The 14,943-nt window shown below is 34.1% G+C and overlaps 1 protein-coding gene and 1 long non-coding RNA gene across 3 annotated transcripts in view; both read right to left on the bottom strand.

The window, feature by feature from the left end:
• LOC149535156 (RNA-binding (RRM/RBD/RNP motifs) family protein) overlaps nucleotides 1–12,979 on the bottom strand; it is a 55,963-nt gene extending 42,984 nt beyond the window's left edge. The window contains exons 1-4 of one of the 2 annotated variants that reach the window (XM_089803996.1): nucleotides 12,846–12,979; nucleotides 12,101–12,253; nucleotides 9,361–9,450; nucleotides 1,806–1,871 (exon numbers count right to left, since the gene is read on the bottom strand). In XM_089803996.1, coding sequence (XP_089660122.1) covers nucleotides 1,806–1,871; nucleotides 9,361–9,450; nucleotides 12,101–12,127 — 183 coding nt within the window. In that variant the 5' untranslated portion in view covers nucleotides 12,128–12,253; nucleotides 12,846–12,979. The remainder of the gene's footprint in view (nucleotides 1–1,805; nucleotides 1,872–9,360; nucleotides 9,451–12,100; nucleotides 12,254–12,845) is intronic. The other variant, XM_089803997.1, reaches the window with a different exon arrangement.
• LOC149535157 (uncharacterized) lies at nucleotides 9,812–10,781 on the bottom strand. The gene is made up of 4 exons (XR_016356857.1): nucleotides 10,538–10,781; nucleotides 10,375–10,434; nucleotides 10,012–10,144; nucleotides 9,812–9,867 (listed from the first exon to the last, which is right to left on the bottom strand). It is a non-coding gene; the product is annotated as an uncharacterized LOC149535157 (long non-coding RNA).
• Nucleotides 12,980–14,943: the final 1,964 nt, after the last annotated feature.

Raw genomic sequence — 14,943 nt, 5'->3', positions numbered from 1 at the left:
ATACACCTTAGCAGATAACAGATTCAATCAGCAAGACAACATATATCCTAAGTTACCAATTTGGATGCGGATATGGGATGAGGGAATTTTTTTCGGTACGGATGTGTGTGTAATATTAATATATATGCAAAGAATTTAAGAAACATATAAAATACAAGAATATAGAAACTAAGAAATATAGAAACATACATCATTTGATAGTATCATATGATACTTCACCATTAATCAAAATTCAAGATTCAAGATATTTCATATGTCAATTATATAGTTCAAACTTCAAATTAAAACTTCATAGGCACAAATATTCACATTGAAGTTCACTCAAGTTCTAGACTCTAAAACAAAATCAAAAAATACCTTAAGGAAAATCAGTATGCAGCAAAATATTATTAAAATATAAAGTTCAGCATGTAGTTGGAGATCCCTAAAAAGAAGCCCATCAGAAACAAAAAGTCCAAATCTATTCACAGTATTGGTAAGGTAGACGGACTAGACAATTGTAAATATGGCTGTTAATGGATAGTCAGGTTTGCACTTTCCGTTAGTTGTGATTTTGATCAAACAACTAAAGCAAATGATTCTGCATTTGTCACCTCTCATTTTTTTTTTGTAAGAAGGCTATGACAAAATAAATGACACAGCAGAAACATCTATTTCTTCTACTGCAGACAACAAACTAATGCCAAATTCAAAAGTTAATTTTTCTGCGTGGATGCTGACAGAAGCTCCCGGGTGCCCTGTGGGTGCCACCTGGATGCCACTCACAGGCATCCAGATATGTCCGGCTACCTGAAACAGGCATCTGCCAGCATCTGGGTCCCTGTGAGTGGCACCCACAGGGCAGCTGTACACCTCCGAGCTTCCACTTAGGTATCCAGTCATTGTGGGCAAGTGTCGGCATCTAAGCATATATCTCATCAGCTTCCAGATATAATACAAGTTTGGCAGCATTTATCTAAGCTACACCAGACTGTCAGCAGAGTTGGCTATAAATCACAACTTTTGTGCTTGGTTAATACATTTGTTGTTTTGACTTCTATTTCATTATAGTTCTCAGAAAGAAAAGAATTGGATTTGATAGAGCCGCGCAGAGCATTATCATTGTATACCACACAGCTGTATGTTCTGTCAGACAATTGGTCATTCTTGAGAATGTAAGACATGTAGATCTAGGTTAGACTAAATCAAGCGTAAGGGACATTCCAGCATGAATTTAAATTTACGATTGGCACGGCCTATGACATAGCTCACTCAATTTGAATCATTCCAATCCAAAGTTAAATTTTAATCAAATACAGCAATTCTGATAAATCTTCCAATAACTGTGAGAAAATCTAAACATTTGTGAATGTTCAAACATCAACTTAAAAAGAGCTATAAGGTTGTTGTAGCAGTAATAGACTAGTTTAAGAGTCCAGCACGTAACATTTTATATTTCACGCTTTTGATGGTCCTCTCTTATTTTGTCAGTATTACAGGATTCAGAAACATAACTTAACCTATTGAATCAATAATTTGAAAAAGCAAACAAGATGGCAGATGAGCTATCTTATTAGCTTTTGAGGAAAAGTTTGGCATAGAGCTCTTGACTAATGAAGGCTTGACAATTCAAAACAGTCTTGTAAAGCCAACAAGTAATCTGCCACACAATTTGAATACAAAGACTAATATATAGTTTCACATGTGCATACACAGTGACAAATACATAAAAACTAAAACTAGAACATTTATTAACATAGAAAACAGAAGCAAGTAGTTTCACTGTCACAAACTAACAAAATCCTGTAAAGACATTTAACTCTAACCTTAGCATCTTCAACTGAAGCAAATGTAGCATAACCAAATCCACGAGATCGACCAGTTGAACGATCCTGGCATATTACAGAAAACAAATAAATGTGAGTTGAACACGTATTAAACTACTATAAGATATTCTTTCCCATCTTATGTATTTCTCTCCAAAGCTTAAAAATTCAGGAGTCTGAAAATAAATTTAAAAGAATCTAAATTCCATCTGTTTATGATTTTTTGGCATAATCTAGGAATCGATGTATGTGTTACGGTAAATCAATGTTGTTGTAGTTGTATTAAACAAAGGAGATGAAAGATTCTTATATAAATTTACAAAGACGATGTTTCTAAAAGAAACAATCATGAACTAAAGACAAAAATGAAACTACCTAATAAACATATATTATAATATTCTAACTGCTTTCTTTTGGTCACAAACTCTACAAAACATTCTAGCTGCTGAGACCCTCCCTGAATCAGCAAAATGTTAATGACCAAGAAGCCAAATTTCATCCATAAAAGATCAAAGAAGGGTGCCCTTCTTTAGAATGCTTTTCAACAAGAGACAAGAGCATGCTTCTAACTCTGCCATCAAGATAAGACTGCCACTAACCCTTTCAGAATCAGCAAAACATCTAACTAGAAATCATCACAAAATATCCAACCTGATGTTGGATAATGAAGCTGCCCTTTGTCAAATTTTGAGGAAAAATCGACAAACCCGCCAAACTTTGGAGATGAGCATGATGCTCCAAAACAAACTGTAAAAAGGCACGATTTTTTAGGAGAATTTGGAAAAACCAAGGCTGCATGAGTACTCATACCCGCACCCCTAGTACTCGTACCCAAGTACCAAGTACTCAATGGAGAGCATCATAGCTAAGGACTTTGATTAAGATTTCTGATTTTTTTTTTTGGGTTTTTTGTTTACGTATCAGCTTGTTGTTTATCGAGCTTAATTCAATACCTAATCAATTCGAAACTTTGATACAATATTGATTAACAATATGAATAAACTTTATCACCATTCTAGTCAGAAGTTTATCATTTTCAATATATCATTGTCATATGATTTCTGATCATCTTGTTCATGTTTAAAGTCTGCCTTCTCTGTTATGCATCTCAACATTTATCATGTATTAATATTATTATTACAAACATATAGCAAATCTGAAACTGAAAAACAATACATTACATTTGCAAGCTTTATCACTGTTCTTGTTTGGAAAAACCATTGTCATGGGTCATATTTTCAGATTTTCTATAAATATAAAAGTATTATTTTAAATAAAGTTTGACATACTTGAGTACCATGTCCTCTATTACAAAAAATAGCTGTACCGGTACTCTAAGCACCCCAAGTACCCCCATTCCAGAGCAACCTTGGGAAAAATCAAACACAAATTTTGAGGTGAAAAAATAATCAAAACCCTGCATGATTTTTGAGGTGAAAAATCAATCAAAACCAAACAATACCCATAAATTATGAAAAATTTAGGAAAACCCAAAAGAATTTTTTAAGGGCGGCAAAATACAAGACTTCACATGGTAAACCAGCAAATGCAATCCTCAAAAAATAGAGATTTTTGCTGCAACCAAGAAATCGCGAGATCAAAACCCTTAACCAAGCTTGCGATTTCCAGCAAAACTCCTCGAAGACAAACCAGAAAAGTTTCATAAAATAACTCTTAACAATTTTTATTTCTAAAAATCGAAAAGCAAATTTCTGGGAAAATAAATTAGATCAAAAGAGGCTCAAATTTTCTATAAAAAATCCGCCAAATTTTATGAAATCCCATCGACCTGCTCTCCTACCATGTTATGGTAAATTGATGGTGTAGTTGTATTAAACAAAGGAAATGAAAGCTCCTTTAATAGATTTACAAAGACAATGTTTCTAAAAGAAACAATCGTGAACTAAGGAGGAAAATAGAAACTACACAATAAACTAAAAAATAACTAAAATGACCATTAAAGAAACATTATAATATCTAATAATAGGTGTAGAGATAGGTTGTATAATTGCATCCTAATTACAAGGAAGAATATAACATACATTAAATGCTTGAACTTAGGCATTATAGAACAAGCACAACTAAAACCATTACAACGATGTTCAATTATTAATTCAAGTTTGGGACCGGGTTGATAGTTAAGTGTTCAAAGAGCTTGCCAAACATACTTACAAAGGTTCAGCAAGGCTGTATATGATATTCTATCAATACAATATTACTAAGTTGTCGGTTCGGATTCTAGTTCGGATGCGGGTTCAACATTCGGGTTCAAAATTTGATCAAATTTTTTTGGGGCTGGGTTCAAATTTGTTTTGGGTTCGTCCACATAAGAAATTTTTTTATTATAAAAATATATATATATATGTGTGTGTGTGTGTGTGTGTGTGTAAAAATATGCTGCAACATACTAGTTCATACACCACTATGCTAATAATCTAAAGCAATTTAGCAAATTCAACCACCACATATATCAATGATTTGTTCAAATGACATAACAAAATGTCAAAATATACCACCATATGAATGATTTAATTCAAAACTTTAGTCTTTAAAACAACAATGTCAACATTACTAATCAGTAATCAGTAATCAGTCGTCGACTTATATGTGATCAAATATCAATGTATCACCAAAAATCATCAAAGAATTCATCATCATTAGGTAGTTGCTGATTAGAAGCACAATTAGTGCCACTAGCGTCAGCAGTCTCAACCATAGTCTCAGTCGTAGCCTCAGGATCAGCTCCATTAGTACTATGTGTCTTAGGATCACCATCTTCAATCGCAAGTGCATCAAAGTGGTCTTCCAACTCCGCAACCTCCAATTTGACATCCCATTGTTTTGCCTCCCCCTTTGCACGTATTCTCTTTGTGAGTTGTGAGCCTCAAGTTTGAATGCACAAACACCAAGTTATCTGCTTTCTTAGAGTTTAGTTAGTTGCATTTTATCGAGTGAATGAAGGAGTATGTGCTCCAATTTTTCTCAGATGATGATGAACTAGCAACCTATCAAGATTTACAAATTTAACAAGAAGAAACTAGAAATTAGAGTTTTGAATATTTATTATTTACCAACAAGAAACTAATAATTAGAATCTCAAATTTAACAACAAGAAACTAGAAATTAGAGTTTTGAATATTTATTATTTACCAACAAGAAACTAATAATTAGAATCTCAAATTTAACAACAAGAAACTAGAAATTAGAGTTTTGAATATTTATTATTTACCAACAAGAAACTAATAATTAGAATCTCAAAATTAAAAAACTAACCTGTGATAAAAATTTTATGGCAATGGGCTGCAAGTGTTGGTATTTTTGTCCATGGAAGTACCACCATTTATGAGCATCGGCATTGTTCTTGTCTTCAAGAGCGTCAATACTAAAATCATCAATGCTCGCAAAACTCATAAATTCAAACCTCATTGCAGGTCATAGGTGCTCAGGAAATAGTCTTTGAAGGGCTATCTTCTACCCTTGAGCAACTTCAAGATCTCTATATGGGGAACTCTAGTGGTACTCCCCTTGAGGACCAACTGGCTATAGAACCTAGGGTAAGTAGATGCAAAGGGCTAGTCATTTTGTTCCATCTCTCTATCATGATTAATTGTAGCTCCTTGAAGAATATTTCATCAGGATCTTGCTCTCTCATTTATGATATTTATAATGTCCTCAATCATAGAGTCAATGCCATCATATATCTCACCCAAGCAAGGCCTATCCATGTCAGTGTATCGGATCATGCTCAATATAGCCTCGGTGATCTTCAGAAGGTACTCAGCACAATCCCACCAAGATTCATTTAGTATCAATCCCCTTATGGCAATTGCTTTATCAATATTAGATTGCCTCCATACACTCCAATTAGCACTAGTTACCATTCTAGTCAATTCGTCTTTAACCTTGATAAAGCGCCTCAAAACAATGGTGTTGGAGGCAAAGCGGGTCTCAACAACCTATTTTAAAATCAAAATGGTAATGATTAAAATTTTGAAAACATAGAAAGTTTACTGAAGTGGCTAGATTTCTAAAACCTGTTTAAATTTTAAACAATTCAACATACCTTCAAGAGCTCCAATTTCGAGAATTGTCTAAATATGGCTTGCATCATATGGTGGTCCGTGACAAACATTTGGATCTCGTGTCTCTTCATACATTTTTTTAATCCACTCAACCTTAGTGCCAATTTTTATCAGCATTAGGTTGAGTGAGTGCACCGCACAAGGTGTTCAAAAAAATGTGTTCATACTGCTCCTCAACCATTAAGCCAGCAGCCCTACAATTCTTCGCATTGTCAGTTATTAATTGAACAACATTATGAGGGCCAACTTGTTCGATAGCTTGGATTAAGATGTTTGCAATGAAAGGACCATCCTTTACCTTTCCTTCACAATCCACAGCTTTTAGAAACATTGCACCTCTTATAGACACTGCAAGAACATTCACCAAAGGACAGCTCCTTGCATCTTCCCATCCATCTAATACTATTGTCACACTTGTTTCGACCCATGCATCCTTGATGGGCAACATGGCATTCTCTACACAGGCCACCTCATCATCCAACAAAGTGGTGTATACCTTCTCATATACAGGGCCCTTGAACCCGTTTGGAGCTACATTAATTGCCCTCACCATGTATTACCAATACGGGGAGTGAACAACATTAAATGACAATCCATTTACATAAACGCATCTGGCTATGGCTTGATCAGCAATGTCTCTAGCTTCATTTTGGAATGATGATTCCAAGGGTCCCACTACTATCTTACTTACAATTTGTTGTTGAGGACGCAAGAATGGATGGCCCTCTGTAGGTGGTTCACTAGGAATGGTAAATGAAGACATAGATGATGTTTTTCCTTTCTTTAAAGGCCTACCACTTTCCAACAGATGTGAAAAATTTGCCCTCCCAGCAGCTTCCTCTGCTTGCTTCTGTTCGTGAATATATTTGTTTACGATGTGATATGGAAGAAAGGTTTTAGGTAGCACTCCATTTACTCTTGGCTTCCCAGTGCAAAATTTGATGCATTTTGAGGAATAAAGCACAAATGTGCTTTTACTCTACTATAAGAGCTACTAAATTCCTCCTTGCAGTAGCTACAAATCCACACATAACCTCCTCCACCCAGCAATGGTCGAATCATTTGAACACGTTTCCAAAGTGGGGAACATCTGTCAATTTTGAACTGGGGGTCATTGGCTATAGAAGCACTTGCAGCCATGATAGAATCTACAAATAAATAAAACAAGTTACAATAATGAGAAGATAATGCAATCACTTCAAATAGATAACAATGAACACAAATCATCTAAGGACTAGTACAGGCAACGGTAATAGTGACCTGTCTAATACCTACACGCTATAGATAATGACAAGCACTTCAAATAGTCTAATAGACTAATATATATTAGATAACAGTAACATTGAACACTAAATAACAGCGAATTGAATAATCATAATTATAATATTATGATTATTAAATCCTTTTGCTAATTAGTGTTTACTGTGGTCATACATTTGAAGGCCTGCATAATTATAATAAAATAAAATAAATTCAAAAAAATAAACAAAACATAAGCATAGTACATACCTGTAGCAATGTAGAGGCCGACTGTAGAGGCTCACAATAAAAATAAGCCTATGTAGGAAGCTTGCCAAATAACAAAGAAATACACACAATGACCCAAGGAAATACAACTCAGTGTAATAAAATGTGGACAAAGGAGTAGCAATTCCTTCTAGTGAGGACAGAGGAGTAGCAAGGAGTAACAGTTCCTTCCAACGGGGACAAAGGAGTTGTGGAGTAGCAATACGTTAACACCTAAACTGTCGTTGTTGCTACCAAACGCAAGTTGTGGAATGCAAAAATGAAAATTCCCAAATGCCAGTTGTCTTATGTGTTTTTTTAGGTTTTATCTTTCATTATGTCAAAGGTGAATAGTCAAAAAGATGACATGGCCCATAAATTCGTCCAAATTCGCTACACATTCCTCTCGAGCTCCGTTGACATCAAAGACATTCGGTCAAAATTCCTACGCATTCGCCCAAGGTCCGAAAACACAAATTTAAATGGAATTTGGATGGCATCAGACGAATTCATATCAAATTCGAACTAACTTCGAATTTGAGTGAATTGAATGTCACATTTTGTGGTTTCTAAGCGAATTTGGTAACTTACCAATTTTATAAATCTGCATAGAATCGACAAGTTAAATTATTAGAATAAACAACTGGTAATTAATAGTTATAAGTCAGATCTAAAAGTCTAAAAGATAAATCATAACGATTTACGTCAGTCAGTTTCAGGGCCAATTTTTCTCTTTTTGCTTTATTTAGTATTATGGCTATTTGGAAATTTTTCTCTTGTCAACTGTAATGAATTTATTTTAATACAAATCTACGTTTTCCACTCCCCCCTGGCCCCGGGAGAAAAATCAAATGAATCATGATTACATCGGTTTACAGTATTATATTATTTGTAAAGGGCTAATCGTCAAAGACAAATAGTGAATAGTCATGGTCAAACTCTGTAGACAAAATATTAGAGATCATCCCAACCAGCAATAAGCTCATTAGAACCGTCCATCAAAAAATGAGCTCATTAGAACCAAATACAAAAGGAGTAAGCAATAATGCATTTGAGTAAATAATGTTTGCATATTTAGTTCTCTAAGCTTTAATTTATATTTTAATTATTACTCTAATTAGCCAGTTAAGTACAGCCCAGGAACCCCAATCCTGCCCAGTGATGTACATAATCAAGACCCAGAAGGATAAGAAGGCCCAAACCATACCAATACACTTACAAAAGCCTCTATAGGGGTGAATATCTCAAAACCAATTACTTAGGTGTTGAATTACGAGCACAAAAGAAATGTCAAATCACATTATGATAAAAGCAATGGCATACAAAGTTCCTGAATGCTGCCACTCAGGATTAGATCAAGGAAGCATGTGCTCTACCTTTACATCATTAATGGGACTTTAAAAACCTACAGTAATTTGAAGATTCTACATATTTATTTATTACATGCCTGGCTAAATTCTCCATAGTATAGACAAACTAAGATTAGTAAAAGTTGATTGTTGTGTTGAGCTTGCACAGGCTTAGAATGTTTTCTAAAGACCATTATTTCTACACATATCTAAGAACATCTTCATCCATTAAATGTGGGCATACAAAGTTCCCGAATGCTGTCAGTCATGATTAGATCAAGGAAGCATGTGCTCTACCTTTACATCATTAATGGGACTTTAAAAATCCTACGGTAATTTGAATATTTTGCAAATTCATTTACATGCATGGCTAAAGCCTCCATAGTATAGACAAACTAAGATTAGTAAGAGTTGATTTTTCTGTTGAGCTTGTGCAGGCTTGGACTGTTTTCTAAAGACCATTATTTCTACACATATCTAAGAACATCTTCATCCATAAAATTTGGGCATTGCATTCAACAAGTTTTCTAAAGCATTTAATACATAACATTGTGGGTAATTGTTTTAATTATATGAGATAATTTCTACAGCTTTTAATCCATAACAATTCACACTTACCCGCATCACAATTACATCCTCCAGTTCCCCGTACTTGCTCATGTAATCTCTTAATCCCTCTGTGTTCACGTTCCAAGGAATGCCAAGCACCTATAGAGCATCAAATATTGTCATTGAAAGTTAAGACCACATTTACCTTGTCTAAAATTTCAGACAAATAAGCTTGTACCAGATGACCTGATCATTAAATTATTAGTTAAAACATAAGACATGACAACAAGAAGTTTTTTGTGCAGTCACAGAAATACAGGACATATAATAGATGACATGTGATAGTTGAAGTTAAAATGTAACAGCAAGGAGTTTATAATGTAGTCAAAAAGTTAACAGATATATAATACACAGCATGTGATAGTTGAGTTATGTTTGCATATGCAGGTAAGCAAATTAATTGTTTTCCTGATGTAGCAAAGAAAATTCTTAAAAACATTAGTATATTGAGGAAATTTTTACTTCTTGATTATACCAATGGTGAAATGCCTGTCTCTCCCTTGGCAACGCGATAACCTATCACATGACAAAAACTGTGAACCATCCTTGAAAATTACTTTATAGATCAAACAGATACCAATAGTAAAATGCCTGTCTTTCCCTTAGCAAAGCCATAACCTATCACAGTGACAAAAACTGTGAACCATCCTTAAAAATTACTTTGTAGATCAAACAGACCCGCCAAATGGTCTTGAAGGCTGTGTTCAAAGTCTTCTGGTACAGAGACAGGAGCTGGACAGGTTTCTTGAATGATAGGTGAAAGGAGGCATTCTTTTAAAGGGCCAGCAAGGCACTGCAATTTGAAAGAATATGGAAAACCGAAAAGCTTAAGAAATATAAAAACATTCAACTATTCATATGTATGGCATCATGTACATCCTAGAACCATATTAGATAACATTACAGCTGAGCTGGAATTAGTCAAAGATGGTAGATGCATTACATTTTCTTGTTCCTTCCTTCAATGCTAATGCAATGCAACAGTGCTGGAATATCTCAGACACAATAAATGATTTAATTTACCTCCAAAATTCATATATCATTTCAGGCGCTTGCCATCTGAAGTTGTCATATCTGTCTCTCCTTTTGTATTCAGGAATCAATATAAAGCACAAGTTCTTATAAGCATGACTACCGAATTAAAAGGCAAAAGAGATAGCATGCTGAAACATATGTTACCACTTACCTGATTTGTACACAATAGAATGTACAATGGATGATGAACTAATGGTAACATGTCACAATAATGCTAAAGAAACTAGCTTATATCTGTTCACTTGGATCTGCGAGCTCTTAAACTGCTCAGTGGATAAGAATGCACAGATGTGAAAGTGGTTGGAGCATCAAAATATAGATATTGAAAATGACAGGGAATCTGGACAGTTACTACCTGTAGAATGTAGTTTATGCACATTCCACAGCTGCGAAAACTGAACGTCACCGATATATCAGATACCTAGGTAAAATTAATAATTCCATTTATTTACTTTAATAGAAGTACATTGATATCATTGTAAGAAAAGATCTGAAGTTAGATTGGAAATAAAGCTTCAAACAAACTGCCTACACCAATCAGTATGTTACAGGGTAATACTACTGCAGCTATAATCTAGCATTAACAACTGGAGTTTCTAAAAAATACTCTCAGCAACAGTGGCAGAACACATAAAGGCATTTTCAAAGGTACCTTCAAAGGCATCTCATTTATTTAAACCATCGTCAACAGACACATTACAGCCACTACCAGAAGCGTAAGATTATTTTGTATGATCTGAGTACGCTTTAATATCTGCAGTTATTTCAGCAGAGCAATGAAAGATAATGTCTGAACAAGTTCAAGCTGTGCCTAATCCCAAGATCAAAGAAATGATAGAATATAAAACTCTAATTCGTCCTCGTACATTGCCGCTGATCTTCTGTATAATTTTTTGGGGGGTAACATGGAATTTTAGCATTAGTTCAATGACTGAACGGCACTTACAATTCATGGCATCTGAAAAAAACCGATGTGTACAATATTTTGTGATTTCTTTCTATATCAGTTCAATCAAGATGATACTCTTAATACCACACTATCAATATCAATTTCAATTAGCTAGCATGTTTTTGGTTCTCATGCAAAAGGGATTTTTATGACAAGATTTTGCCTTGTCATTTGACATACTGGTGAATTGCAGTTTGGGATACAGTTTCCTCATTTTCACTGTGGTTTTTATCTGGTACATGCTACTAAGCACTGATTGACGTGCCTGAATTTGCCTGTTTTTGTCTGTTCAATTTTGAAATTGATGGGCTCGAAACATAATACTAAACCCTCCCAAATCTGAACCTAGGTCCTTGTAAGCTTGAAAACAATTAGCAGTTGCAAACTGAACAGCCCATCTATTCACATATTTGATATCTTGTAGCTAAAAGTACTTTGTCTATTTTATCTGTTTATGTTCATATCAGTTGGATTTGATTTTGGTGAGGCTTGGCCCAAAGTGCTTGAAAGAACTGAGCAATTGTAAAAAGAACAATCCATTAAGTCATATATTTAAAAAGAGATCCAACTGCTCAATAGTTGCATGTCAAAGTCAAAATTATGTAAGAGCCTAAAATGCGAAATATATTAAGCATTTTCTAAGAATTTGCAACGAGATCCCTTCATACTATCCCTCTTGCTAATTAACATAGAATGAGACAAACATTTAAAAGTAATGTTTCAAATGACTTGTTCCTGAGAAATGATAAGGCCCATGTTACTTACAACAAGTTTTCGGTCTCTTTCTGACATTGGCAAGTCCTGCAGTGCTCCCAAAGAAAACAAATGGATGACAGAATTGAATATCCTCGGTTCCTCACTCCTCCCACTCAAACTCTCATAGCCTGCTCTTACTCACACACTCTGCTCCTCACTGCCCTGCACATACACACTCTCTGCTCATACTTCATCGCACCCACCTGCCTCTGCTTACCTCAAACAAATATTACACATCCTACACGCTAACCTTCAAGTTCAATCCCTCAATTCACACCCCAAAAAGAGACCACTTTGCAAGCAAAATGAATAGATCATATAGTAGCAAATTAGCCAAAATAAGAGGACCCATTTTTCAAAAGCATTTGGTAGAAGTTCCAATCTCATTACATAAATCCCACGGAAAACACACTCAAGCAGCTTTAGCTGGAAGAGTTTATGTTCAGAGTTAACTCATGCAAGCTGTGAGGGTCTCTAAACTTTGGGATAGTTAGGGTCCGGGAGAAGTTTGAGGACCCATTTCAGAATACTACAAGAGCATCCAAAACAAACAGAACCCAGTGTCAAAAATGACAAACTAAAGCAACCCAAATTGTGAGGCATTGTAATCATACTAACTAAGACAGAACTCCCTTAAACAAGGAGCCAGAAATACTAAATCAAAAATGAAAGGAATAACATCTGAAAACCAACTAAAACCCTTGAAACACTTAAACTCTCACTGGAGTTTTAAAAAAAAAGGGGAAACCCTCACTGTTTACGAAGAACCTCAAAAACCTCACTCCTCTTCCTCCTCTGCTACAAATGCGAGCTCCCTTTAAACGCGTTGCTAACTGACATTCGTTCCCCTCGCCTCTACGTTTATCTTTGTTTCGACACTGCGAGTACAGTTAGGGCTGCTCTTCTGCGTACAATAAAGTAGGGTCCCTGAGTAGTTCGTCTGTGGACCTCAAATGTCTCTAAAGTTTTCTGTTGGTCTTCGGATTTTACTTATTTAGTATATTAATTTTTATATTTTGGCTGATTAATCATTTTTGTATTGTATTTTATACTCTGTTAGAAGATATGTTTTATTAGTCATGGCATGGCGGAAAACTAATGCATTTATGTAAATGTTACTCTTTGCTAAATTTCTATCATTCAAATGAATATTTGAATATATATATATCTACAATATATATATATATATATATATATATATATATATATATATTTTGTAGATAAAAAATTAAAATGTCTATTTTGATTGGATGGATCAATGAATAGTTAATAGAAGGTATTTTGTGTTTTCTTGTAAATTTATTGTAAGTTTTATTATTATTATAATTATAATATAGATCAAAAAATGTCTATTGTGATTGGATGGATCAATGAATAGTTAATAGAAGGTATTTTGTGTTTTCTTCTAAATTTATCTTTAGTTTTTTTATTTAATCATTCTTGAGAATTTATACAAATATCTACATTTATATGATTTTTTTTTGGTATGAAGAGATGGGAAATTTCAGTTTATTAATGTTGAATCTGCCAAAATAAATCTAGAGGCAGCTAGAGGCAGTTGGTGAATTTATATTCCATAGCTTGAAGTGGTGTAAACAATAGCACTATTGTCATAAATGCATTGAACAATATCAAAGAAAAAACTTCTCGACTTTTTTTAGTTCCATCAATTTGCTTGCATAGCGCATTATGGGGATGTTTTAATTGTGGAAGGCATTGATCAATGTTTATATTTAATATTGTGTTTAAGAAAAATCTTAGTTTAGTGAATGTTGCTAAAAAAATTAGAAATTTTAAATTTATGAGCAATACACTTTCTAGAACACTCATATCCATGTTTTTTGTTATATAATTTCAGTCATTGTGATACAATTTATAGGCAACTTAGGTTCTGTTGAAGCTTTTATTGAATATAGTGTCCATATATCGATGACGTTGAGGTAAATAGTGTTGTTTTCTCTTCTTTTTTTGAGATGCAATTCATTGTCATTATGGTATAGTTTGACGGACATTGTGCCTTATACAAAGGAAACAAACATCATTAATTAATATGAGTGTGAGCAAATTGGGTTCTTCTAATTAATAATGGCATTGTGCTTTCACAAACATGTTTTTATTGTTTGCTACTTCTTATTAGTTATAAGTTGGCTTGGTTGTATAATCTTCACTCTGCCTCTGCAAAAACACTATTTATCTAAGCATTTCCTCTATTTTTGGTAGTTTTTTTAACATCTTTCATGTTTTTTTTTGTGATTTTGTTTTGTGCTTGTATAGTATTTGTTGGATTTTATGTATTTGGCCATAGTTAATTCTCTTCTCTTCTCAGATTGGTAACTTGTTTCACTTTTCCCATTAAGAAGTATGCCATGATTTAGTAAGACAAAAAGTTAAACTACAGTTTTACTTATTTTTCAGTTAACACGATTTGCATAGTTTTGGGGCATAGGGTTTGAGATCTTTGGTAAAACAAGATTGTGGTTTTATGGGTCTTTTTAATGTCCCTTATGATTTTTCTTGAGTTGAGATGGCATTGCTAAAAGAAGAAAACACTGGAAGTTCAAAACATGACAACTTGTAGCAAATAAAAGCGCAATGCAAAAGGATTGATACTAATCATGCAGAAATATTGAGATGAGACCTATCTGGCAAAACTAATATTTTTTTCATGAAAGTAAATTAATCATCCATCATTTATATATTCCTTGTGTTGAAATGAATTGTTAGTGGTCTAAATTTAGTGTGCTACTTGTAAACCCAAATTATGCATGCTTTTTTGAATTCTTTGACAATGAACATTATTCATACATGCATGTTGTTATGAAGACTATGTTCGAAAAATTAATAGCTTGGTT

Source organism: Cupressus sempervirens, chromosome 10, assembly GCF_028749045.1.
Source record: "Cupressus sempervirens isolate cs-2001-9-10 chromosome 10, ASM2874904v1, whole genome shotgun sequence".
Taxonomy (NCBI): Eukaryota; Viridiplantae; Streptophyta; class Pinopsida; order Cupressales; family Cupressaceae; genus Cupressus; species Cupressus sempervirens.
This window is presented reverse-complemented; position numbering and strand designations above follow the sequence as displayed.